The sequence below is a fragment of the Mytilus californianus genome, unplaced genomic scaffold (assembly GCF_021869535.1).
Source record: "Mytilus californianus isolate M0D057914Y unplaced genomic scaffold, xbMytCali1.0.p SCAF_13, whole genome shotgun sequence".
NCBI lineage: Eukaryota > Metazoa > Mollusca > Bivalvia > Mytilida > Mytilidae > Mytilus > Mytilus californianus.
In genome coordinates, this window is record NW_026262615.1 from 3,990,134 (window position 1) to 4,015,296 (window position 25,163).

Consider the following 25,163-nt stretch of genomic DNA (forward strand, 5'->3'; position numbering starts at 1 on the left):
GTTCGTTTTATTCAATAAAAATTTTGTTATAGCATTTTTTTATGTTTCCATATTCAATTCATCCTCCTTTATGTAAAATACTGATTTTTCTGTATTTTGATTACATCAGATTATGAAAAAAACAATAAAAGTAATAAAAATTAATAAAAAAACCCTTAACGAACTGCAATAACTGAAATACAACAGATTTTCAGAAGGCCTAAACTTCAATAAATGATGTATTTCATACTCAGATAACAAAGCATTTGAAACATAACGTGTATTCATTTTTAATAAAATTTGAAAAAAATGAAAACCTAGAACAATAGTTGTACAAATGTTTCAACGTTGAACTCTACATTTTCAAAGGTCCGTGCAAGCTGGTTTGAATTTGTGTCCTATGTAATACAGTGTTTAGTACTTTAATTGTAATTCATTTGTAATTAATTACTTTTCAGACTGAATGTACTTGTAATGTAATGTAATTCATTACATTTCATATTTAAAATAGCTGTAAATGTAAATTATTTGAATTGAAGTTGTTATTGTTGGCATGTAATTAACCCAAGCCTTCCTTGTTCCTTTGCCCATTTCAACTTATTTAACAAAATGTACTTAGATTTGTTTTGCTGACTGTTGTATGTTCGCATATATCACACAAGAGTTTTGTAATTATTGTTCCACAAAAAAAAATATTTCTTATAAACAATTTTCTTCTGCAGGAGCTTTTATGATTCCGTACTTTATATGTTGCATTGTTGGCGGAATACCATTATTTTATTTAGAAGTATGCGTTGGACAGTTCATGGGCGTTGCTGGCCTAAATGCATGGAAAATATGTCCGTTATTTCAAGGTATTATTTCCAAGAATGTATGCAACAGAACGTTGAGTATATTTATAATTATAGATTATTATTTTTTTACTTTGATTTTTTAAATTTTTTTATATCTTTGCTTTTTGATTATATTGAAATATGGAATTTATTTTTAAAATGAGATCAGGTGTATGTTTCATTAATTTGTTACCAGAAATATGGAATATACTTGTCTATTCAAAATATGGGATTATGGTCTATTCAAGATATAAAATACTTGTCTATTCAAGATATAAAATACTTTTCTTTTCAAGATATGAAATACTTGTCTATTCAAGATATAAAATACTTTTCTTTTCAAGATATGAAATACTTATCTATTCAAGATATGAAATACTTGTCCATTTAAGATGTTGGATACTTGTTTTGAAAGATGTAATATACTTTAATTAGAACAAAAAAACGATACTTTGTTTTGATAAGGGTTGGATGTGTATTTTTTATCTATAAGCTATTATGTTATTTGATACGTGAGATATAAGACCTGTTGGTGGCCTTCTGCTGTTGTCTGTTCTGTGGTCGGGTTGTTGTCTCTTTGACACATTCCCCATTTCCATTCTCAATTTTATTATTTGAGATATGAGATATTACGTTATTTGATATATGAGATATAACGTTATTTGATATATGAGATATAACCGTTACGTTATTTGATATATGAGATATAACGTTATTTAAGATAAGAGATACTATACTTTTTGAGCTATTGGGGTATTATGGCATTTAAATGATTGTTGCCCGTTAGGGAAAGCTTAGGATTCAGTAACGTTTCAGGAGTTTCACCGGTAAAAAGAATGTCGTTTGCTTTCAAAACAAGTGAACACATTTCTCCCATTCAAAAAGTATACATCAGTGCCTATAATATAATATAGTACGTGTCTCTGTACTTTAAACATCCCGCCATTGTGTTATTGTTCTATTATAATTTTTGCATACTTTGAACGACAAAATTATTTTATATCTCTACCTGTGTGACATTTACATTCTGACGTCAAACACGCGATTCCACGCCTGAGTTAATGTTAAAATTACGATTATGTCCCAGTGCTTAAAATCCCACGATTCTTTATGGGTTGATTTGCATACACAAATAAAATACAAAAATAAGTAAGCAATGAACGAGGTTGTTAAATGTGACATATGCTTCTTTGTGCTTCTTTATTAAATATTTGTTTGTTTTTGTTGCGATTAAGATTGTGACACGGTGTTGACTACTGTACCTCTATTTTGACATTTTTACCTTTTATGTCTGTTTGTTTTATTCACGCATCGTTGTCAATATAATGGAATTTGATGCGACTGCCATACAAGAGAGAGGTTTAGCACAAAAAACCATGTTCAATCCACCATTTTCTACATAAGAAAATGCCTGTACCAAGTTAGGAATATGACAGTTGTTGTCCATTCGTTTGATGTGTTTGTGCTTTTAATTTTGCCATTTGATTAGGGACTTTCCGTTTTGGATTTTCTCGGAGTTCAGTATTTTTGCGATTTAACTTTTTCCCATATTGTAAAAGATGGTTTTGTCGGTGGTCAAGCTAGAACTACAAGGGTTATAATCAGATGATAAATGAAATGTGTACCTTACATCTGGTGGAGTCTGCATCAGGGCATGTAATGCTGCCATGTTTAATCGGTGTTCTTCATCCATAAAAAAATGCACGAAATACACTTATCATTTATTCATTTTTTTTCGTATTAGTAGTTCCACTCGCTTTACAAAATTGGTAATTGGGAGGCGTACATCTTTTATACAGTTATACTTCTGTGTCCGTAAATGCTCCTTAACCGACTTAAATAGTTCGTGATTTTTTTAACAATAACGTTTAGATCTTGCCACATAAAATGAACGGTATTTTTCTACTGTTTCTTGATTTAATGATGCATGTAGTAACTAAATATTGAGTGGGCAATTTTTTTCAAAATATCAGCTTATAACTTATTCTTAATGAAATATAGAAATTTCTCGTAATAAATGATGTGTCAAGTGTTTGAATAAGATGCGGATCCATTTAATCCCCGTATCAAATATCTTTACAAGCGCTTAAAGTCCCTTTAGTCAAAAATGATGTAGTATAGTTTTACTTGGTAACATGTATTAACTACTTTATATCTAAAGAAATAAAAAAAAATCATCGTTTAAAAAACTTGATTTGCATCAAATCTAAAAATAGGTTCACAGACATCATTGTACTTTAAAAGACAACCTGAGTGATTTAAGAATATTTAAACGGAGTTCTTGGGGGTCTATACCTTGAAATTCTTGATTTAATTTAAAATGTAATGCATCTATATGTTTAATGCAATTTAAGTTACTTTTATTTCTTTTAAACGAGAAAACGATGCAATGGGCATTTAGAACCAATAAGTCGAAGAAAAAAGACTCTACCATGGTCAAAAGAAAGCGACGAAAATACAAAACAAGTCCACATAAACTCCACAAAGAAACATATAGTTCATTATGACGATAAGAAAAATCAACAGATTTTGACGAATCATGGTATATTTTTACCAATAATAACAAAGTTAAAATAATTGAGACCGCTGACAAATAAGGATTATATACCAAACCACAATATAAATTGAATCTAGTTGTTGCTAACAATAGTCGACAAATAACATTTGGTGCCTGGCGGTAAAAGCATATCAACCATCTTGAAACATTTCTAGGATCACTTATCACAACACGGGCCAGTATATCAAAAGACGAATATATATCTGCTTTAAATTTTCATTGCATTGTATGATATTTGTTGTTGTTTTTTTTCTTATTGATCTCGTTAGGCCGTAAAGCAACAATTTATAGTAACGGAACGTATTGTAATGCTCCAAACTGACAAGTTGTCACATCAAGCTAAGATAGTCAGTTAGGGGAAACTGAGGAGAAAAAAAATCTTGACAAAAAACAAACAAAAATCAGATCAAACGTAAAAACCACGAAGATCCGCTGGTCTGACAAGTGTGTCAAACTGGTCAGAGTTCTCTTTAAATTGGCCCGAGTTGTCTTAGCCCAATTTGCATTTGTGTCCAAGTTGTCCCGATTCCACCTCAAGCTGCAAAGATGCCATTTTGTATCGAAATCCCGTTGTTCAACTATAGAACAACTCTTTGTTTTGAACTGTATTCACACATTTAAAAGACCCAGTATTTAAATGCTACTTGTAAGTGTAATTGTAATCCTAATCGTAGATGTATGACAGTTTCCGCAAATGTCTTATGAGCCAGAAACGGTTTAAAATTTTGAAATTTGTTTGGTTTCAATGATTTTCAATGTCGTCTTCGATGTTGCCATATAACTGTTTTCATTCGAGAACAACTGATGAATCTTTCAAAGAAGAAACGCGCGTCTAGCATACTAAGTTATATCTTTGTATCTCGGCAAAAGTTGTCAATAGTGATGCCCGGAATATATTTAGTCGATCAAGTTATATGCATTACTTTTAAATAGCATCTTAAACATCTTATTTTTCTTTTTTGTTAGGGATAGGGATAGCGTCAACTGTCATCATGTTTTTCTCCAATACTTTTTTCAACGTTATCATGGCATGGGCCTTTTACTATTGGTTTAGTTCATTTACAAGTGAACTGCCTTGGGCCAGCTGTGGTCATGAATGGAACGTACACTGCAAAGACTTTACTATAGAAGGCGGAAACTTCACAAATACGAGTCTACAAAATGATGAAATGGCAAATTATACTCTTCCGTTTCTTTCTGCTGTGCAAAATACATCAATCCAGTTGGTATTGGATCCGGTTACAGAATTCTGGGAGTGAGTTTTAATATTTCTGTTATAGTATCAACCGATAAATAATGAGTCATCTTCAATATTTGAAAAAAACTTAATTTTTATAATTTACAAGGGGCGAAAGTAGTACTTCATAAAAATGGAAGAGTAGAATTATTATCTCAAATGTTTCAAAAGCGGAATTCTTAGAATATATATATACACAATATTTCAATCACAATATCATTGCAATGAGATCTTTTAATTGATAAGAAAAATATAATTACCTTTTAGAAATAAAGTCCTAGGAATTTCTGATGGCATTGATCAGCCTGGAGCTATAAAATGGGATATTTGTTTATGTTTGTTGTTTGCCTGGATTGCCGTGTATCTATGTATATGTAAAGGAATAAAGTCTTCAGGAAAGGTACGTAGATCTATCATCTTAATCTGCATAGTGTACTATCGTCTTGATGTTCATACTGTACTATCATCTTGATGTTCATACTGTACTATCATCTTGATGTTCATACTGTACTATCATCTTGATTTTCATACTGTACTATCATCTTGATTTTCATACTGTACTATCATCTTGATTTTCATACTGTTCTATCATCTTGATGTTCATACTGTACTATCATCTTGATTTTCATACTGTACTATCATTTTGATGTTCATACTGTACTATCATTTTTATGATCTTACTGTACTATCATCTTTATTTTCATACTGTTCTGTAGATAGCAAGGACGTATTTGTATTAGATATGACGCAGTCAGAACTCGCTGTGGGTTTAAGTCGTCTGACGAAGGAAAACAAAACTTTATAAATTGCACGGATTTCAATAGACATAAGAAGATGTGGTTTGAGTGCCAATGAAACAACTCTCCCTCCAAGTCACAATTTGTAAAAGTAAACTGGCTCACACAGAACAGCAAGCTATAAAGGGCCCCAAAAATGACGTTTTTCTATAAATATTTTAAACTGTTCGTCAAGTTAACAAATATGAGGTCCCCTCATGGGGGTGTCTAAGTAATCACATAATCACAATTGTTTTGCCAGTATAATCACATAATCATTAATTATATTTTTAAACAAGAAAATCAAATAATCAAATAATCATGAAATATTTGGTCTGGTAATCAAATAATCAAAAACCTCATGAGGAGTCTCAGATATGGCATAAAAATGATACTGTCAGCGTGAAATTTTTTTTTTTTTTTGCTAAATTTACGATCAAGTGAAAACGCGTAAATATTTTTTATGCAAATAGTTTGTAGAAAATCACGATATTGTTGCGAATGGTGAAATAGTCACGGATTAGCAAATTAAAACCCAGGAACGAGTGTTGTGCGTTGAAATTCCGATGATAACAACCTACTTCAGCATGTCTACAGTATTGCAGAAATGAATGGTTTCTAAGATATCTGTCTTGCCGCCAAACGAATTATATTAATTTACTATTTTTTGAGTAAGTTAAGAGATAAGTACTTAAAATTGCTATTAGGGCAAAGAGTAAAAATATTTAAGAATGCTGAATGGAGAAGATGGTATAATTATTGGAGAAAACAATACAATTTAGCTTTACAAAAAGTAATTTACACAACCCAGTAGAATAGTTGTTGCAGTCGCCTAAACGTTCCATGAGCTTGAACATGTTGAAAGTTTCTGTACACTCAGCTTCGATTTACACCTCCGAATTTCCAGCAGAATTTTTTATACACCACTCCTCTTATATAACTGGTTTCAAATTTAACACCTAGGAATGTCTTCAAAGATGACTGTATTCTCGGAAAGTATGCATTATACAAAATATCAAAAGGAATAGTGTACGCAAATCTTTGTGCACATGTTCATATAAGAAATTCAAAATTCTACAGGTTTTCAGATTGTATTTTTACATTCAATCAACCTTACATAAACCGGTGTGTTCATGATCAACTGACATCGAGCCAAAGACTATCCGAGAGAATTAGAGTTGAAACCGGACACATTACATGCATATAAGAGAGGCGAGAAATACTTTAAGGACATTCAAACTCATTAGTCGAAAATAAACTGACAATGCCACGGCTTAAAACAGTATCAACAGTATACAAAACACAACATGGAAAACTAAATACTGAGAAGCACGAACCCAACCAAAATAACGGGGTGATATCAGGTGCTAATAAGTTATTTTTATAATTACAGGTTATGTACTTTACGGCTACAACGCCTTATCTGTTCATGTTCATCTTATTGATAAGAAATTCAATGTTACCAGGAGCTATTGATGGTGTCATATATTACTTGAAGCCTAATCTAAGTAAACTTGCGTCTATGCAGGTAAGTCACAGTTTACTTAAGAATTGAATGCTTTTTTTTGGTAAATGTATTGGAGTGTAAAAGCGTTGACCGAAGTACATTTTGTATGAAGCGCGGAAGCGCTTCATAATAAAAATGTGCGCACGGTAAACGCTTTTACAGCCCTATAAAATTACTAAATGAAGCATTCAAAACTTATAATTACATTTTTTTTGCTAGAACCATGATAACACGTTTTCTATCAAGTTTTTCTTTAATTTATCAGTGCACATTATTATGGAAGGTCGTGTCATCATGAATGTGTTCATGATGCAGCAATCATATACATTTAAAAAAAAAGTGTCTTGATATTTTTCGAGAAACTGAAAACATTTGTAAGTTCTGTTACACCACTATCCCAGGTTAGGGGAGAGTTGAGGGCCCACAAACATGTTTTACCCCGTCACATTCTGTATGTGCCTGTCACAACTCAGAAGTCTGTTGTTCAGTGGTTTTTGTTGTTGCTGTCATATTTGTTTTTTGTAAATTATGTTGCTAGGCGTTAGTTTTCTCAATTAAATTAGTAAATATTTTTCATGTCGGGGCCTCTTATAACCGACTATACGGTATCGGTTTTTCTAATTATTGAAGGCCGTGCGGTAGCTTAGAATTGCTCACATCAACATCATTTGAACTTGGTGGATAGTTGTCACATTGGTAATCATACCACACCCCTTATTTTTTAAATTAAGTGGGTTTAAAAATATTGGAAACTAATGCAGATAATTTAAACTTTTAAATAGTGTGGGAGACAACATTAGTTCACTTTATAATTTTTATTGTCAACACAAACTTTCCTAAATAAACAGAAAAGTGTAATTGTCTGGTGGTCTCTATTGTATTAGTATACAGCCTGGTAAGACAATTATTTTCATTGTAAAAACAGAAAAAAATAAGGCACTTAAGGATGTACTTTAAATCTAGAATTTTAAATTGATACTTTAAGTCAGAAGAGCATTAGTTAAGGAACAAAATAAGCTAAAAATATTGATAGGTTATGGAATTCCTTTTCAGGATACTTAATTTTTAAAATATGGCGGGAAAAGGCTGATTCGGACTTTTAACTTGTATTTGCATTGGTATTATTTGGGTCTCAAATCAAAAGATAAGAAATCTAGAATCTGCTTAAATTTTGATAAATGACCTTTCATGAGCTATTGAAATCTTATATGAAGAGAAAAATGGGTATAATGGGGCAAAATAGTTTACCCTGTTTCGTAGGAAAAAAATCAAGGAGTCCGATCTTTTGACAAAAATTCCTAAACCTCACCTAAGTACATAAATAATATATAAACAATTAGTAAAGTAAACACGTAAAAGATGAATTTTGTATCATTTTGAAGAAAAATAACTTAAAAAATTGAACACGAAATTGCATTGTTTTAACACACTGATAAATAGTTTGTATTAAAAACCTTTTTTTTTTTTTTCTCTCTCATGTTGAAATGTTTGTTTGTAACAGGATATAATATGACTCTGAATTTATCAAAAAGATTACAGTATTATATAAGGAAAATATAAGGTACTTATGTAACATAATAACAATTAGTAAAGTAAAAACGTAAAACATGATTTTTCTTTTTAAATGTTTGTGAATAAATGCTAAGAAAACTGCACTGCATAAACACATTGATAAATTGCGTGTTGTTAAAACCTTATGCTTGTTGTGATTATGTACCTTGATAACAGGATAAAATTTGACACTGAATTTATCAAAAAGAGCAGAGCATTAAAACTAACATTTAAAACCTAATCTAAATCATTCAACACATAATCCTCCATCGGAGAAATTCATTCTATAGATTTACACTATGTAACAAAGTGTGAGTGTCCCTTTTGTCTTACACAAGATAGATATAAGAAATATCATTTGGTAGGAATAACGTTTATTTCAATTATCATGAAAAGTAGATCTGAAAACACTAAATGCAGAATCCCCATCTATAACTTGAGAAGTTCTAGTCCTCTTTTTATCTTTTGCTTGGCAATTATCATCTACGTGGAGAAGATTTTATCAACACATGTTTGAGAATAAGGAAATTAACACATGTTGGATAAAACGTACATCAACACATTATGGAGAAAAGTATAAAAGTGTGTGTTCTGGTTCAGAAACAACACGTAAAAACGGGATTATAGGAATTATTGTATTATATTAAAGCATGAGTAACGAAACCTGTTTCCCCATATGAAACGACACTTAGAACTCTTCTATTATACATGAGATAGCAACTCGTGTTTTTAAAGCTTTATTTTTTGTGAGATGGTTTGTGAACTTTTGATTGTATGTTCGCCGTTTTTCTTTTGAACACGGAAATGTTTTTTTTTTATTATTGATTTCCCCAGAGTGTTATTTTTTTTTCTTCGTTTGTCCAAGTTGAACGCATAATCATAACTTATCCTTCCGGAGTAAATGAAATCACCACCCGGTTTTTGATGGGGTTCATAATGCTTCGTCTTTCGTTTTTCTATGCTGTGCTTTACGTACTGTTTTTTTTTTTTTCGTTTTTATACGCCCGTTTACGGGACGTATTATAGTATACCATTGTGCGTTCATCCGTCTGTCCGTCTGACCGTCTGTCTCTCTGTCCGTCTTTCCGTCTGTCCGTCTGTCCGTCCGTCGTCAACATGTCAGACAATAACTCAAAAACGCTTTAACCAATTTGCATGACACTTTGGTGAATTGTTTATATCATTGACGTGAGCTCCCTTTGGATTTTTATAAATTTTAAATTTTACGTTTTCGACTTTTGGGGCTTTATTCATTAAAAAAGGGGGATTTTCTAGCTTTTAGACAATAACTAAAAAACACTTTCACCAGTTTGCAAGAAACTTTGGTGAATTGTTTATATCTATTGATGTAAGCTCTATTTCGATTTTTATAAATTTTAGGTATATCGTTTCCGAGTAATTGGATTTTATTCATAAAAAAGGGTTGATTTTCCAGTTTTCGGACAATAACTCAAAAGTGTTTTTGAGAGGTTTCCATGAACATTTGGTGTTTATATCTATAACAATTACCTCCTTTTAGTTTTTTTTTATAAATTTTTGATATGACATTGAGGAGTTATGGAACTTTATTCTTTGAAAAAGCAACGGGCGTATCATGCGCCAATGGCGCAGCTCTTTATTTACCATGGCATTGTCAGTTTGTTTTCGATTTATGAGTTTAAAAATTTCCTTGTTATCCTTCGTCTCTATTTTATAAATGACAAAATAAACGTTTTGCAAAACAAATTCTAGAAAAAAGTCACAATCCTTTTTGTTTTATTTATATTGTCGTTCAGTATACAATTGAAAAAAAAGTAAAAAAACAAAAATGCAGCGTACCTAAATGGCTAACTTATTATTATTATTAGAACTTTACAAATTGAATGACGTACATTTAATTATGTTTTCACTTACTAAACATTGTTGTTTAATTAATATGCATGCCAAATAAATGTAGCAAGGACATTAATTTTGTTGTAATAAAGAATTATGAAGGTCACAAGGTTACATTACCCTTATATAAAATTTTGACGTGAGTAAACAGGATGGTGTCAATAATTAGAACGTTTTATTTTTCTTTCTAAAAACAACAACAAAATACATTATCTTATAATTTGTGATATTGTTTTATAAATAAGAAATCCAAAACAATATTTGATTTCCACAAATCGATATGATAAAAAAAAACAATCAAGAAATTTGTAAAAATTGCATGTTTTTCTTTTAACAATAATGTTATTAATAAAGAACAAACGTGTAGAATCTGTCTTTTAAATGATTCTGTTTAGGTCAGTAGGGCTATTTATAAAGGTGATATTTATACACAAGCGATTAATCAATCTTCCTAGTTATTATGGATATCAATAAATTCGCCAATAGAAATGTCTTACTCAGGACTTTAATGTTTCCATTTTAATTTTCCCTTAATGAAAATATTGATAAAAATATTGAACAAATTGATTTTGAATATTCATCAGGACTGTGGTTCCTGCTTTGTAGATATTGGAACTTTCGTAAATTCAAATCCACTCATTTCAATAGAAGTGAATTGTATGAATTTTCTACTTATGAGTTTTAAAGAACCTTTAGGTTCTTTCACCTCTCTTTACATGCATCAGGTTCTTAAATGAGTAATGGGACAAGTTTTACTACATGAGCATACACTTTGTACACTTATTATATACCTAAGATCACACCTCGTGTAATGCAGTCTTTATTTTTTCAATATAGCGTTTGTCTGTTCGTCGCTTTCTTTTGAGAAACGTGTTGTTTATTTTCTGCAAATTACAGTTCCTGTTTTGCCAATAGTATCTTTTTCTTTTTTTCGTCCATGTTGAACTTACCTGCGACCACAGCTCGTGTTAGTCAGTCTTTTTTTTCTGTATGGTGTTTTGTGGACTATCGGTTGTCTGTTCATCGTTTTTTCTCTTGAGCATAGCCTTGTTTATCGTTCTGCCAATTATGGTTCTTAATATTTTCTTGTCTTTTTGTACACGCTGTACTCATAAGTAAAACAAACAAACAAAAAATGATTGCAAAATCATAATCCTACCAATAAGACACTCTGTCTTCCCTTTCAATCGATTTATATTGTCGATCAGTATACTATTGAGAAAGAACGTATCTAAGTCGCTAATATATTAATGTTATGCCGTTAAAAAAAAGGAATTACGTACATTTGATGATTGATTCACTTACTAAAAGTCGTTGTGTAAATGATATGCATGCTAAATATACACAATAAATACATTCATTTTGTGTAATAAAGAATTTTGAAGGTCACAAGATTACATTATCCTTAATGAAATGTTTGAACAAATTCATAAACTGTTTTCTTGCTTTGTACATATTGTGCTTTCTATAATTAAAGGTACACTTATTTCAACGGAATAGTATGAACGATATGGATCAGGTTCTTGAATTAGTAATGGAACAAGTTTTAATACATGAGCATGTACTTAGTACCCTTATTGTATACCTGAGACCACACCTCGTTTAATTCAGTCATTATTACATACCTGAGACCACACCTCGTTTAATTCAGTCCTTATTACAAACCTGAGACCACACCTCGTTTAATTCAGTCTTTATTACATACCTGAGACCACACCTCGTTTAATTCAGTCATTTTAACATACCTGAGACTACATCTCGTTTAATTCAGTCCTTATTACAAACCTGAGGACACACCTCGTTTAATTCAGTCCTTATTACAAACCTGAGACCACACCTCGTTTAATTCAGGCTTTATTATATACCTGAGACCACACCTCGTTTAATTCAGTCCGTATTATATACCTGAGACCACACCTCGTTTAATTCAGTCCTTATTACAAACCTGAGACCACTACTCGTTTAATTCAGTCTTTATTGCATACCTGAGACCACACCTTGTTTAATTCAGTCCTTATTATATACCTGAGACCACACCTCGTTTAATTTAGTCCTTATTACAAACCTGAGACCACACCTCGTTTAATTCAGGCTTTATAATATACCTGAGACCACACCTCGTTTAATTCAGTCCGTATTATATACCTGAGACCACAATTCGTTTAATTCAGTCCTTATTACAAACCTGAGACCACTACTCGTTTCATTCAGTCTTTATTGCATACCTGAGACCACACCTCGTTTAATTCAGTCCTTATTATATACCTGAGACCACACCTCGTTTAAATTAGTCCTTTTTACAAACCCGAGACCACACCTCGTTTAATTCAGTCTTTATTACAAACCTGAGACCACACCTCGTTTAATTCAGTCTTTATTACAAACCTGAGACCATACCTCGTTTAATTCAGTCTTTATTACAAACCTGAGTTTCCTTTAAAGAACCGTTTTTTTTTTTTTTTTTTTTTTTTTTATTATAGTTTTCCCAAATTATCTTCTTCTTTATTGTATATGATGATCTCATAAGCGATAAATAAAAAAAAGTAGTGTTACAGTAAGACATTCTGCTTTTCCTTTATTCCTATTTATATTGTCGTACAGTATACGTTAGTGTGTTCAAAAATGAGTCACGTTACTTTTATGGTACTTACTAAACTCTGTTGTTTAAATTATATGCATGCCATTTGAATTTAGCGAGCACATTAATTTTGTTGTAATTTAAACATTATGAAGGTCATTAAAAAAGCTTTACCCTTGTCTAAGACTCTGATATGAATAATTAGGTTGATGTGAACTTAGAACAGTTTTTTTTTCTTAAAAAAATATACATAAGCAATTTTCTAATGACTAAGTACGTCTGTAGATATATACGTATATTAATGTCAGTGAAGATTATTGCGACCTTCATGTGTGTATATTGAAGACAGACTAATACAGAATAATCGTTGCGTGTTTGTCATCCTTAGATATTTTGGAATAAATAAAATATGCGTTGAAGAGTTTAACTTAATGTTTATGTAATGCATATTAACAACAACAGAGGCTTTCTCTACGTTTTGACCTTTTTACTGAAAACACCTACTGTAAATGAGTTCAAAATGGTACAATATTCTACAAATTGATACCCATTTCATGATTGTGAGGTTTGTTTTTGATTCGATTTAATAATAGAACTGGGTATGATGTTTTCTACATTTCAAACATTAATGTTCCGTTGAACAGTTTTGACTTTTCATCCATCATTACAAATTTATGAAAACATTTTATAATCAGTTTATATTTGCCTGACTTGAAACACTGAAAACATATTTTACATTTAACAAGTGCTTTTTCCGGTACAACAAATACAAAGTTATAATGATCGTTGAAGTATATACAATCAGGTTGACAATTAATAATAATGTTGTAATTATAATCCTATGTTCTTAAATTTCAGGTGTGGGTTGACGCTGGTTCTCAAATATTTTTCACTTATTCTATTGGAGTTGGTTCACTCACAGTTCTTGGAAGTTTCAACAAGTTCAAACACAACTCCTACAAGTATGTTATGTAGCTTATAATGTCTACGAAAAATCAAATATCGAAAACCTATTATATAGGCTTGGAATCTCCCTTTTAACCACTAATACACAGGTAAACGTTTTCTGTGTATAAGCCTTCTTTAAGTAGAAACACCTCTTTATGGAGGTTTAACCCTTATTTAAACGTGTACAGCACAAAAACATTAAACGAAAACTTGGTATTGAAGGTAGAAAACGTTATCTCCAATGCATAGCAATTACCAACATGGAAAATAACTCTATGCAATACTACTCCGCAAAAATATATGTACTATATTTAAATCATTCGTGTATATTTATTTAAATTGATGTGAACATGTCAAGCGAAATGCTTTTTAATGAATGTTGATATATGGGCACCAACCAAAAAAAAAATATATACATGTACAGTATGATTGATATGACAACAAGGAAATGTATCATAATTAGCATAAAAGTAATTAAATGGAGGTGACCAAGTTTTAAAGGTAAATGAACTTAATAACATTAACAAATAGTATAACTACAAGTGCAATGAGTGAGGGCTGCTAGTATATTTTAGAAAAAAAATATTTATTTATGGAAGAAAACAAAATTATATTACATTCAGCGTTATGAAATTTTTATATGAACTAGTGAATATTTCTAAGATAATAATATCTGTAAACTTTTGAGATAATTGCATTAATGCACAAACTTTGATATTTGTATTGACAAGCAAACGTGATATGTTGTAGATGTATTTAGCTATAATTTTTCTATTGTCATGTTTCAGAATATCGAAAAATTAAACTGGTAAAAGTCAATGTAAATCTTTTCAATGAATTTAAGTACACGTACGTGACCATACACAGTCAGGGAAAATATACACAGGGCAACGAGTAAAAAAAGTAAAAATAGGTCGGACAATTTGCTCGTTTAAGGGCAGTTTCGAAATGTTTCTTTTATTCACAGAGACTGCATCATTTTCGCATGTACAAATACTGGGACCAGTTTATTAGCTGGATTAATCATCTTTACAATTTTGGGTCACATGGCCTTCGTACAAGAAACGTCCATAGACAAAGTGGCTGAGTCAGGTTAGAAAAAGCAACACAAACAAAACAAGAATATTCAAAACTCAAAAAAACGAAACCAAATTGCCGAATGCTATCTTTTTATTGTCCGGGTACTATACATTTAAATGACAATTACACATTAAATCAATTAAAAAGTAGACGATAGATGTTGTCCAACATACCAAGAGTATCTTAACGATTTCCCTTGATTCCATCAAATATCCACTTGACCACTATTTGTTATAATCCTCGGAAACTATCTTTATCAATATTCATAAAAACCTAAATAAAGGATGATCATAAACCCCTAAATATGTAGATGAGGATTAGTTATCTGTTTAAATATAAATAGACAAAACAATATTGACTGGAGTTATTAGAGTTATCTTATAAATGTTATATATTTCTTCCTGGGCACGGAACTGTTAATCAGAGAAAAAGCTAAGCTGGAGACAAAGTAACGTAAAAACTGTTACGTAGCCTAACTATTGCCTAAATATGTGTGAGAGTTTAAACTACATTTTTCATCTTGTTTCAGTAAAAGAAATGTCCTTTCATCATGTCCAGAGCTATTCTATAAGTTCATGCACAGATACACCATATATAATCATCTTTACAAATAATCATTTCATGATTGGTTAACAATGAAATTGAATTTCTGTTCACAATACTCAAAATTTAATACTACAATTTGACTATTATATTTTTTTATTTTATAAAATCTGTCATCTGAACAGGATATTCGTGTCGTAACCTCTTAGGTGCACAGACACAGCGGACTTTAAAAATGACCTACATAGATTGAAAGACTTGAATTTGTACGGCTGAATGTTTCTAATACATCTGTCATTTTTTTTTTATTTTTTTTTTTTTACGGGGAAAGGCTTTTATTTTTTACTTTACAAATATCAAGAATAAAGTTTTAACTCATTATTTAACAAGAATAATACACTTATAATGAACTTTTAAAAACAGTTATAAATGGTTTAATCAAGTACGCGTACCATTTCTGTTATTTTAAATACTACGGCTCATTTTACTTTCACTTTGTTTTTTTTGTAATATTTTAAATGCTAAGGGGGGAATAAGGGATATCCACATGATACTTATGTTTATTGTTCTAATCGTTATAACATGCATTATACAGGACCTGGACTAGCTTTCATAGCTTACCCTAAAGCCGTATCGATGATGCCAGCTGCTCCATTTTGGTCTATTTTGTTTTTCTTCATGGTGATTTTACTTGGATTTGATAGTCAGGTATGAACATATATATATATATATATAATTGAGAATGGAAATGGGGAATGTGTCAAAGAGACAACAACTTGAACACAGAGCGGAAAACAGCCGAAGGCCACCAATGGGTCAAACACAGCGAGAAAATCCCGCACTCGGGGGCAGGCTCCAGCTGGCCCCTAAACAAAAATGTGTACTAGTTCAATGAAAATGGACGTCACATTAAACTCCAAAACATATAAATGAACTTAAATTAAAAAAAAACATACAAGACTGACAAAAGCCATATATATTTATATATACATGTATACAAGTCTAAATTGAAAACAACGTTCATACCTATGATTGCGTTGGATAAAAACCGAAATTTTTATACGTGTGCATGCAAGACAAATGTCTTGGTAGAGGGGTATAAATACAGCACAAACAACATTTTCCAAAAGACCAAATGAGTGAAAAAGTATATTCTAACAAAACGCATTTTACTAGCAGGTCGAACAACTGATGTTCTTAAACCCTGCTGACTGCCATTGGCGATTGCCAAATAAACAGATCACAAGATGTAACTAAAATAAATCTTATTATTAATGTATTACCAAACAGAAAACAATAAACTTGCGAAAAAGATGGTATACCGCAAAAATGAGGTGCACAAATTTGAACACAATATCCGGATTTCGACAATTAATGTTTCTTCAGTGATGTTAGGAATCGAAACGGTATTCGGAAGGCCATCTAATTCACCCCAATTTAGGATAGACTCTTGAATTTTGAAAGAGTCAAAATAGGATGAACGGATCATATAAACCCGAAAGCAAATATAATACAAGCCCAAACGAAAAAATATAAACAAGTCTAAATTGAAAAAAAAAACGTTCAAACCTATGATTGCGTTGGATTAAAACCACAATTTTTATACGTGTGTATGCAAAACAAATTTCTTGGTAGAGGGGTCTAAAAACAGCACAAACAACATTTTCCAAAAGACCAAATGAGTGAAAAAGTATATTTTAACAAAACGCATTTGACTAGCAGGTCGAACAACTGATGTTCTTAATCCCTGCTGACTGCCATTAGCGATTGCCAAATAAACGGATCACAAGATGTAACAAAATAGATGTAATTATTAATTTATTAACAAACAGAAAACAATAAACTTGCGGAAAAGATGGTATACTGCAAACATGAGGTGCAAAAATTTGTACACCATATATATTCATATTACAACGTTGCTGAAGAATGTGTCGTATTAATTTCTTTATTCCTTTATGAACATGATGTTAATCGATTTGATCAAATTACCCTACTTGGACCGCGCGGCCACTGAGGCCCCTCACAGCATTAGTGCACCACTATTCAAATCTCATAAATCAATTAAGAAAATAATAACGATAACAAGATAATACCGAGGGAAAAACAAAAAATAAGGAGACCTGGTTCGTCGACAGTGCAGCAATTCCTGCTATGCAGCATGCATCAACTCAATGCGAATCCACATTAGTCAAAATGTCACAATCATGAAAAGTACTCAAAATGTAGTACAACATATTAGATGACTATTCTGGTATATAATGATCTGAGACGTAGAAAACATGCTGCTAGTCAGTTAGGTCATAGACACTTTGTATAGGTCACTCTGTTTCATCAGTATCTGTGTCAGGAGCTTAACCATGTGAGTGAAGTTACCTTGGTTTGAACATATAAGAGCGTGACATATTAGTTGAGATCTGAAAAAGCTTTAATATGCGACAGAGCATATGTTTCTGCTGTGAAATGGAAAGTTGACAATTGGAAATATTTATTAAAACGTTAAAACCCGCTGCATTTGTATGCACTTGTCCTTGTTGTTCAGTGGTTGTCGATTTTTGATGTCGTTCATAAGTGTTACTCGTTTCTCGTTTTTTATGTAGATTAGACAGTTTATTTTTCCTGTTTGAATTGTTTTACACTAGTCATTTTGGGGACCTTTATAGCTTGTTGATCGATGTGAGCCAAGGCTCCGTGTTGAAGGCCGTACTTTAACCTACGATTGTCTACTTTTTTTACATTGTGACTTGGAAGGAGAGTTGACTCATTGGTATTAATAACATATCTTCTTGTTTATATATATATATATATATATATGAATAAGGAGATACGTAATTGTTGTCAATGAGTTAGCTACCCATCATAGACAATAATATTGAGAGGAATAAAACAATCTTGTTGAACTACCTGAAATGCTTATCTGGCTATTTAACCGTACCCATGATTGTCTTTAGTAGTATGTAATAACTGATATACATGCACATTTTTCTTGCTCTGGAGGGTATACATTTATCAGTGATAGTCAGAAACAGAATTTCTCTAGGCATTAAATAATAGATGTACAATCTATTTTGAATGTGTGGGGTAGTTATATGTCTACCCGAACTAATCATTGATTAAAAAAATTAGCATATTGTATTACTAAACCTATCCAATACCAATTAAGAAATTAAGAATCCTTTGTAATAAAACCTCTGTTCTTTGCAGTTTGTGGGTGTTGAGGCAGTTGTTACGGCAATAGTTGATCAATGGCCTAGTGTTTTGAGACGAAAATATAGAAAAGAGGCTTTCACGGCGTTTATTTGCTTCCTGAATTTCTTACTTGGACTTTGTATGGTAACACATGTAAGTCTTTTAGTTAATGATTTAAACAACTAGCATCAATATATAAATAAGAAAAGCTAAATGTAAATCAGTCAAAATGTAGAAAATGAAAAAAAATATCAGTACATGACACAAAAAACATACACACACACATAGACACCTATGCGTCAACAGGGTCATTTGTAATACAATGTGTTGGATTAGACCAATTTTACACACTAAAACAGGTCATATTATACCTGACAAATTAACATCTATCGTTTTAAAGCTCCGTATAAAAAAGCCATCGTTCATATCATTTGAAAATTTATTTACGTCGTTTTTCCCGCTCTTATAATCTCCGATTCTAAAGTTGAGATGAATAGGTTAACATTACATTTGTAAATACGATATATACAAACGTATTTATAAAAGCTGAATGATATGGACTCATAATTTATTTTGTTTCAAAATAATATTAGCAAGTTTGCTTTCTTGCCATGTCATTCTACAAATGTCAAAATAATACAATTTTACAGTGTTTCCCTCAATTCAAGTGATGTTTAGTTGATACGCAACACAATATTTAAATGTATCTTAACTAATATCTTACATACTAATGTCTAATAACAACCATGAGACAAACAACAATATTCAAAACACAAAATAGAAAACTAAAGACCGAGCAACCCAAAACCCCACAAAAAACCGGGGTTGATATCAGGTGACTGAGTTTTATCTAAAAGTTTCATATTAAAAATTTTTTGTATTATTTACAGGGAGGTATTTACGTTTTTGAGCTGTTCAACTTTTACTCTACGTGTATCATCATACTGTTAATAGGATTTTTTGAATGTGTTGCTGTAGCCTGGGTTTATGGTGTGTATTGAAAAAATACTAAATTTATAGTTTAGATTCGCAAAACATGTTCTTCTTTAATGTATTATACACATTAAATAATTAGTTAAGTATTGTACAAATATATTTTTGAAATCATTTATAATTTATTTAAATTCAAAAAGGAACACTAGTTCAAATCATGTTCAATTTAAATTCACTTAATCAGTATTTTGACGAAACAAACTTTAGACGGTAAAAATACACATCTTACACGTTAAAACATTTTTAAATGACACGTATGTGTGTGTGTGTTAAATATTAGTATTATTCTGGTTTTTCTTAATATTTAAAAAAAAAACGGTTATATGCTTTATTAGATTAGATATTTTAAAGCAAACACTAAAAATAAATCTCGTTTGGATTAGATTAATGCCAACTCACATTTCAAGAGTGAAACTCACATGAAAGTCCTGCTAATCAAAGTGTTGTTTTTTTTTGTTGTTTTTTTTTATTTTTTTTTTTTTTTTTTATTTTTGCCAGTGTAAATTTAGAAAAACAAAGAAATTTGGCTCACCATACAACCTTCAACGATGAACAAATCCCACACCACAAAGTATAAACAAAAACACAATGCATGAACACTCAACCATTCAACAAAAAAATTTACACGACACCATCTGTCGTCAGCATATTACTAACACGTTTAATCCATGTAATGCATGTTTTAACAACATATTTACAAATCCAGAGATAATCTAAAATTTGATAATGAAATTTGATAATCATATGTTTGTTGTAAAAAGGAGTCAGACGGTTCTATGACAATGTTGAAATGATGCTAGGGCGCAGAATCAATCCATACATGGCTATTTGCTGGACATTTTTGTCACCAATGTTTTGTTTAGTAAGTACTCATAAATTATTCACTTATACTTTCTATGCTAGTTCAGGTACCTTAATTGAAACCAAATTATTTGTACTGTTTTATTTCAAAAGACAAAAAAATAGTATTTCTATTTATGTAAATACAAGTTAAAAGCTCAAACCTTGACTTTTGTAAAAATTATTTGCACACTGTTACTGTTTACTACTATATAGAATTGAAAATATTAGTTATATGACAAACAACCGTCAAAAATCATTCTGCAATTAGTTTCAAACAACCTTATAAAGTGTCTTAATTCACCAGCGACATGTTTTTGTGGTATTAGATCTTTAGATACCATTTTAGTTGTCTGATCTGTTATCTTACCAATTATGTGCGATTGTGACATTTTCAGTGTAAATTCGTATGGCTGGTGATGCATGCGTAGCAAGAGACGCTCTTTTTCACGTGTAAGCGGTTTCATGGGTTTTTGTTTTTTACATTGACTTTTCCCCTTCTTATCAATTTACGAGATTTTAAAATCGATTAACCACTGTTGTCGTAATTCAGTAGCAATTATCACTGATATACACAATCTAGAGAGTGTATTAAACTAACATATTTAGTTTGTAAACAATATGATAACAGCTTAACTAATAATATGAATAAAATGTTAGCATACATATGATTGTTACAAGTAAGTAGTAACACATTAAAGTACAAAGGTGGTGATATATCTAAAAACATGTCTGACAAACAAGTAGAAAGTCCCTGAAACGTGGTAAAATAAGAAGTAAAACAAGATTCCGATGAATTCAAGACAAAAACCCTGAGTAAATCACATGAACACCGAACTGAGCAACTAAGGGTTGGGAAAACGTCTCTTTGTTAGGATGCTTTGTCGTCAATGCAAATGCCGATTCAGTCAAAAATGAAGGCACTATGGCACATTCGGTACAAACCCATCAAAATACGTAACTATATTATTGTTAAAATTTAAAAAAAAAACAAAAAAAAACAACAGTTTATACAAGAAGTAAAACTTTTGACAATAAATTTATTTTCATCACAGAAAAATGACATAATTGTTGCCTGGTTGTACGGCATGTAGGGTCACACATAGAAAATGATGGCATACAAATTATGTTTTTAAATAAAACACAATTAAACTTGGAAAGTCAATTAAATGTAATTCATAATCTCATTTTACATGCATAATAACATATAGGATTTCGAATGTAAAGTTCGTTGGCTAGTGATAAAACAAAGACATAATAAAAGTGTATTGAAATAAAAGTATTATGAGAGTATATTTCAGAAATGAAAAAGCATTACAACTTTACGTACGTATACAGTTGCTGTCTCAAGGAGAAAAATCTAACCTTAAAAAAAATCAACAGCTTGTTTGCCTTTTTATTTTTAGGGCATGTTTCTTATGAGCATTATAAATTATTCAAACTTGGAATACAAACGACCATCTGGTGTTTACGAGTATCCAGGTTGGGCAATAGTTATAGGATGGAGTATGGCATCGTTTTCAGTCATGTTCATTCCACTCATGATACCTTTCAATATATGGCGCCATAAGCTAAACTGTCAGGTAAGAAAGCCACTACAGTGATAACAAAAGTATTATTTGTAGAATGAATTTAAATTAAACACTTACAAAAAAGTGTGTATGAATATTATTTTGACATCCAGGTGGATGCACCTTTTATTGTAAAGCAAAGATTAAAAAAACAAAGTTTGTCATGAATGAGGTTATTCTTTTTAAGATATATTCGAACTGTAATTTGACATATTATTTCACGTTAACTTCTGTTTACTTACTGTAATAAATAACTTCTGGTTATTTACTGTAATAAATATGTGGTATCTAAGCAATAAGAACTGAAAAAAAGTATTTAGCAACCATACCAATGATTATACAAATAATGAAACATGAGTTTTGTCTTGGTTTTTTTCTTTTGTAAAAGCAACCAAAATGAACATTCACATTTTGTGTTTTGGTCTTGGTGAATTAATGTCTAATTGGCAATAATACCGATAATACTGCATCACCTGATTATTTTATAAATGGGGCCAGGTGAATAATAAAGGCAACAGTAGTATACCGCTGTTCGAAACTCATAAATCGATGGAGATAAAAACAAATCCGGGTTACAAACTAAAACTGAGGGAAACGCATCAAATATAAGAGGAGAACAACGACACAACAAAAACACAACATTAAAATGTAAGACAAACAGAAACGAACTATAATATAACAATGGCTCATTTGCTTAAGAGTATATCAATTATTCTTAGGAAAAGAAACAAATGCATTCAAATAATTATTTCCATCATTTATACAGTGTTTTTTTTTGCATTTGTTAAATAGTAAGGAATTTAGTATATAAACGATAGGAATATATTGATTATTCATTACAAAGGTGTTCAGGTTGTTTATTCTAATGAGAAACAAAACACAATTAGATTTAAAATTTTTGATTTGCCTAATTTCGAAATGGCCCTATTGATCTTTCAGTAAAATACAAGCTTATCAAGTAGTCATATGGTACCCATTCATACACATGCTACTGGAACAGCAATAAAGCAGTAAAGCACTATTTGTCAATATGCTGGCTAAGAACAAGCATTGCATTTGATTGTTTGTCTCAAGTGTATTAAATCCGAGTTCTGTAGTTGAAAAATCTATATTCAATCGATGGTAAATTGTACTAAAAACAATCTATCAAAAACATTGTGGATATTATATTTGAAACAAAAAAAATATTTTCATTTCAGACTTTACATTTACTTCTAAAACCCCAGGGATTACAAGCCCATCAACTGAGACCAAAGGATAAAGGAGAAAAGAGTATAGGAAATTGTAATGCAAAATCGAAATGCCATGATAATTCGTATGAATGTTCATTAGATAAGCATTATGAAGAAGACATATTAGAAACAAAACTAGCTCTACTGGAAAATGGTACATATGCAAACAATGGTACAAAAGTTTAGAGACAGTTTATGCATCAACTTTTGTAATACTATTGCATATATGTTACTTATTTCAAATGTGATCAATTGCTTATATATAGTGTATATTTTAAGGTATAAAATGTTTGGGTTCATAACATGAACAGCAAAATAACTTATCAAGCAAACGTGATGACTATCTTAATAAAACTAATGACTTGTTTAATGTCTGCTTTAACTGATCCTAGATAGTTAATTTTTTGACCGCACTCATCTGTATTTTAGTATTTAAAAAAACATTTCTGTTAATTTTATACTGCATATATTCTACCTTTAATTTGACCTGTTGACACAATTTGTAATGCATTTCTGTTATTTAATGTTTACTTATTTTGTGTTATATCTCGTCTCACTATTTTTAATATGTACCACCTTTGATTTTGTATGACGATAAATTTTCAGTTCTGTACTCGTACTCTGAACAACAAATTTATTAATTTATAAAAAATATTTACTTCTGTACTTCTAACAACTAAATTTACCTGTGAAAGTTGTTTTATTTAACGCCATGTTGTCCCAGGTAAGAGTTGTCTTATTGACACTCTTCCTAAATTTTTTTTATTACTACCTGTAACGTCTATGCATAGGCATCTACGTTTTAATATTGTATTTATATTGTGCCATAGATCAAACTTATTCGTTCAGTGTATGTTTACTTGTTTTTGTTTAAATGCCTTTCGAGTTGAGCCATTTCAATTGATATTTTATAGTGTGTCTTTTTATGTTGTAATGTTGCACTACTGTCTCAGGTTAGGGTGAAGGTTGGCGCCTGTTAAACCATTTAAACCCGCTGCATTTGTATGCACCTGTCCTAAGTCAGGAGCCTGTTGTTCAGTGGTTGTCGTTTGTTGGTGTGGTTCATAAGTGGTTCTCGTTTCTTCGTTTTTTATATAGATTAGACCGTGTTGAAGGCCTTACTTTGACCTATAATTGTTAAATGTTTATACATTTTGACTTGGATGGAGAGTTGTTTCATTGGCACTCGTACCACATCTTCTTATTTATATATACATCATATTCAGTGTAAATGTTAGTGTTTGCCTTATTCATCCTGCATTGGAGAATTTTAATATAATCGGTTCTTTCGACGGTCAATCGATTAACGGGTTAAATGTTAACAACAATAGTAAACTTACAGGTAAGATGACTATTCTGACGAATCGTCAAAATCACGACCGGATGTAGTAAATAAACGTACAGCGCCACCAAACGGCCGAACTTATCAATCTAGGTATTACAGTCGAAACTTACTGTTATAACCAAGTCACCCTTCCGAATTTTCGAATTACTTTTGGAATAGTTTTTGGTATTAGCATCGATAATACATGCACTTCTTTGTTTTCCTTTTTTTAAATCCATTCAACTGGGCAAACTATTTTCAAAACTATATTTTCGAAGAACGCTTCAGACGCAATAAATTGATAAAGGATTGTTTTCATTTTTTTTCGTCTTTTGTTTTCGAGATTTAAAAAAAAATCATGCGTTCTAGCACGTAATCATTTAGAAAAAAACTAGATCAACTGCAACAGAACCAAAAAGGTATTGTAAAAGTACCTAATTAACACAGTGACTGTAAAATGAATATACGCCAAATATATGGTACAAAAAACGACGCAGCAGATGTTATCATAGCATATTAAGTTTCCCATTGGTCTAGGTAATGTCATATACTCTTC

At 31.1% G+C, this 25,163-nt stretch overlaps 1 protein-coding gene across 3 annotated transcripts in view; it reads left to right on the forward strand.

Moving 5' to 3' along the window:
- LOC127723028 (sodium- and chloride-dependent taurine transporter-like) overlaps positions 1-24,136 on the forward strand; it is an 83,208-nt gene extending 59,072 nt beyond the window's left edge. For all 3 annotated transcript variants that reach the window (XM_052229439.1, XM_052229438.1, XM_052229437.1), the window contains exons 3-14: positions 702-833; positions 4,336-4,624; positions 4,874-5,006; positions 6,776-6,910; positions 13,749-13,852; positions 14,806-14,930; positions 16,057-16,169; positions 18,663-18,800; positions 19,538-19,637; positions 20,402-20,502; positions 21,887-22,063; positions 23,251-24,136. In XM_052229439.1, the coding sequence (XP_052085399.1) occupies positions 702-833; positions 4,336-4,624; positions 4,874-5,006; positions 6,776-6,910; positions 13,749-13,852; positions 14,806-14,930; positions 16,057-16,169; positions 18,663-18,800; positions 19,538-19,637; positions 20,402-20,502; positions 21,887-22,063; positions 23,251-23,469 (1,766 nt within the window). In that variant the 3' untranslated portion in view covers positions 23,470-24,136. The remainder of the gene's footprint in view (positions 1-701; positions 834-4,335; positions 4,625-4,873; positions 5,007-6,775; positions 6,911-13,748; positions 13,853-14,805; positions 14,931-16,056; positions 16,170-18,662; positions 18,801-19,537; positions 19,638-20,401; positions 20,503-21,886; positions 22,064-23,250) is intronic.
- The last annotated feature ends 1,027 nt before the right edge of the window (positions 24,137-25,163 follow it).